Source organism: Hypomesus nipponensis, chromosome 8 (assembly GCF_054491055.1).
Source record: "Hypomesus nipponensis isolate SF chromosome 8, ASM5449105v1, whole genome shotgun sequence".
NCBI lineage: Eukaryota > Metazoa > Chordata > Actinopteri > Osmeriformes > Osmeridae > Hypomesus > Hypomesus nipponensis.
In genome coordinates, this window is record NC_140368.1 from 18,209,611 (window position 1) to 18,213,136 (window position 3,526).

A 3,526-nucleotide genomic window follows, 5' to 3' on the forward strand; every position below is an offset into this window, starting at 1 on the left:
ATTCTGCAGAATTACCAATGGGATACTAAATCTGAAATGCAATACCATCAAGATCCACAAGGGCCTTTATTTCAAGCCAAGAAGTGAAGGGTGGGGGCTTGGTGAGCCTATCCATTCCAGAAAGCCTTGTATCTTTGTGCTTTAGGGCGTGGCCTGTAGCACCACCTATGGGTAATGGTGGGCCATTTGTGGTATGGTAGTTACTCTTGGTCTATACTATCAAAAAAGCTAGACCAGAGCAAACCCCCCGCTCTCAGGGTACTGAGCTCCAGCTCAGTCATGATGCTGGGGTGAATGTAGGCCTATTTGTAGAGACCAGGGAGACAGACACACCGGCCAGCTGCCCTGATGGGTCCGTGGTAGATCATTAATGCGGGTTGTATCCTACAACGGTCGTGGCCTCTGAGTAGGACATACTGCTGATAGATCAAGACGTTTGGTGGTGGACACATTGCTGGACGAGAGTGACATTGTCTGCCTTCAAGAAACCTGGATGGCCAAGCAAGATCTGGACAAATTGAACTCCCTACACAAGAACTTTCATGGTGCTGGAGAGTCCACTACCGATCTCAGCATGAGAATGGTTCGTGGGAGGATAGCTGGTGGTGTAGCTATACTGTGGAACATAAAATATGACCCAACGATAAAGGTGGTGCGGCTTAACATTGACTGGGCTATTGGGTTGGAGTTTAATCATAATGAAAATAAATTTACTATTTTAAATGTGTACACACCATATGAATCCTATGACCATGAGGATGAACTTCAGAACAGGTTAGTTTTTATTCAGTCCTTGATAGAGGACAATAGTTCATGTTGTGTCTATGTCATGGGTGATTTTAATGCTGAAATGTCAGATAAGTGTTTATTCGCACAACATCTGCAGCAGTTCTGTCATGAAACTAAATTAATTATATCAAGCGTTATTGCCTGATACAAGTTTTACCTGTGTAAGTGAAGCGTAGCACACAACTTCCTGGGGCCTGTTGCACAAAAGTAGAATTAAGACATCCGGGATAAATGACTCAGCTGAGCTCAATGAAGCCAAAACATGTGCGTCCAGGCTTAATTGGTTGCACAAAGACCAAGCCAGGATGAGCAGACACGGATTCATTAAGCCAGGTGAAACCAATCCTGGATAGGTGCGCGCTCACGGCTCACTCAAATAGACCCCGCCACAGATCACAGATTAACTGATTTACCATGGCAACTAGAGCCGCGTACTTTTCCCCGTCGGAAGCACAAATCCTCATGGAGGCATACGAGGAGGTAAAAGATATAATTAAGAAGAAAGGCAACACCGCCACAGTGATAAAGCAAAGAGAAAAAGCGTGGCAAAGTATTGCAGACCGCCTGAATGCGTAAGTAGTGCACAATTACACACTCACCGCTCCGCTGAAACATCACAATTACAATTCAAATATTTAATTCACATCTCCAAAAATGCAGTTGTACTGTAATTATGAAACGGTTAAATTTTTAATTGAAATGCACTGCAGATATGAGTGAAATTGTGTAAAGTAACTCCATCACACTGTATAAAGCTATGATAAATTTTTTGGTATTTTTACTGAAAACAAGACAAAAATACCAAGTAATTTTTTGCAGTGTGACTCCATTAAATATGTGTGTGTGTGTAGATTAAACATGAACGGGCCAAAACGGACATGGCAGCAGGTCAAAATCAAATACAAGAACATTCTGCAGAATGGTATGGTCCCTGACTAATATTTAACAAAGCACAAGCATATATTGTACCCAGAAGGTGCCTGCTCACACATTGTCTGTACTGTTTTAGCAGTGAAAAAGAATACCCACAGACAAGGCACGGGTGGTGGGTCACCAAAGGCTGACCTTACCCCAGCAGAGGACATGGCCTTGGAGCTAAATAAAGGCAGGCCCGTCTTAGAGGGGATCCCTGGGGGGAAAGAGACAAGCATAGGTTCCTCCCAAGATGCCACCAGCTTCATTCAAGGTATGTCCTTCCATCTCTACATGGGATACAACCACATTCATATTGAATCAATTTGGACTGTCTGACTTTGGTTTACCTATTGCCTTGCAGTGTCTGGCAGCACTGTGTTCCTGTTAGAGCCACCAGCACAAGCACCAGACGATGCTGATCCAGTGAGTACTCCATCAAAGACATACTGTAGGCCTGGCATGTCTTGTCTACTAGCTTCAATATGAATCCGATTAAATGTGATAGGGTGAAGGCCCCAGTGCAGCAGCAACAGCACATGATGGAGACGATGATGAGGAGGAGACCATCTCTCTGGATTCCAGAAGGCATGAGGTATCATGTTAAGACTGTGAAAGTACTATTTACTCTACAATGGTGAGGAGTCCTCATCAAAATCAAAAAATCTAATTTCTTTTACAGGACCCAGATGCTATACAGTGGGAAAACCAGCCTGGCAACATAGTGCGTATTAATAAAAGGACACCACATCCTGCCAAATTCCAGCTGCGCTAATTGTATTGTGTTCACAGAGCTCACAAGCTATCAGAAAGTTGTATGGCAACCACCTCCGGCGCCAAATAGAACTGGCAGACATAGACATTCAGTACAAGAAGAAAAATATTGAAAATCTTGCACTGGAGTCCGAAATAAAAAAGAGGACAATTAGGAAACTGGACCTTGAAATAAAAAAACTTGAGAGGGAGGTGAGATATGCCTTCAATGTACACTGTATGCTAACTGTAACACAAATGTATTAATCATTATTTCTTTCCTCCCCCAGCTCCAAGAAGATGACACAGCTGAAAATAAAAATTAGGTATATTCTCGTAAAGTCAAGTGAGCCATGACATATGAGCTCTTATTGTGAGCACACAGGACGGTGGCATCTTTCTAAGTTTTTTTTTTATTTTCCCAGCAATCAGTACAACCAAGTCATCGTTATAAGGCATCGCCCTCTTTTGCCCACCACCCCAGCACCAGGTGTGGCCACTAGCCTATATGAAGGCCCAAAATTGTGTGTTCCTTTCTGCTCTGACAATGGCATGCCCATTCGTGCGAGATGTGGTGGATGAAGAAGCACTTGTGCTGAGGAGAGCCTTCAGGCGAGAAAGGGTCTTCAGGGACCGGTTGGACCCACTGGCCTTCCCTGATGACCATCTATATGAAAGATACAGGTTTTCTGCAGATGGCATCAGGTATCTATGCAGACTACTGGGTCCCAGGATTAAGCACCGCACTGCACGGAGCCATGCACTGAGTGTGGAGCAAATGGTTTGTGTGGCCTTGCGCTTTTTTGCTAGTGGAGCCTTCCTGTACTCAGTGGGGGATGCAGAACAGCTGAACAAGGCCACAATTTGCCGCACAATAAGGAGTGTGTGTCTGGCTATCAAAGCATTAGCAGATGTCTTCATCTCCTTCCCTGGCCACAGAAGACTCTGTGACATCAAAGAGGAGTTCTATAGGATTGCAGGTAAGAGGATCTACAAATTACAGGACAACTGTTAACACATAGTAGGATACTCATTACTTTGTGTGACAGGTTTCCCCAATGTCATTGGTGCA

The 3,526-nt window shown here is 44.1% G+C and overlaps 1 protein-coding gene across 2 annotated transcripts; it reads left to right on the forward strand.

Annotated features, from left to right (window-relative positions):
* Nucleotides 1-960: 960 nt before the first annotated feature.
* LOC146276191 (uncharacterized) lies at nt 961-2,960 on the forward strand. Of its 2 annotated transcripts, XM_084703882.1 has the most exons (9): nt 961-1,361; nt 1,641-1,711; nt 1,799-1,975; nt 2,066-2,127; nt 2,210-2,296; nt 2,384-2,425; nt 2,494-2,667; nt 2,745-2,780; nt 2,880-2,960. In XM_084703882.1, exons 1-8 carry the CDS (start codon nt 1,204-1,206, stop codon nt 2,778-2,780), a joined length of 807 nt encoding a protein of 268 aa, XP_084560008.1. In that variant the 5' UTR covers nt 961-1,203; the 3' UTR covers nt 2,880-2,960. The 2 variants fall into 2 exon arrangements, with proteins under 2 accessions (XP_084560008.1, XP_084560007.1); XM_084703881.1 differs by lacking the exons at nt 2,745-2,780; nt 2,880-2,960 and having other exon boundaries at nt 2,494-2,721.
* The last annotated feature ends 566 nt before the right edge of the window (nt 2,961-3,526 follow it).

Excerpts from the sequence above, each read along its gene's own strand:
- LOC146276191 (XM_084703881.1), top strand. The coding sequence starts at position 1,204 with ATGGCAACTAGAGCCGCGTACTTTTCCCCGTCGGAAGCACAAATCCTC. Across the intron at positions 1,362-1,640 it reads ATTGCAGACCGCCTGAATGC|ATTAAACATGAACGGGCCAA; the intron begins GTAAGTAGTGCA and ends GTGTGTGTGTAG. Across the intron at positions 1,976-2,065 it reads TGCCACCAGCTTCATTCAAG|TGTCTGGCAGCACTGTGTTC; the intron begins GTATGTCCTTCC and ends ATTGCCTTGCAG.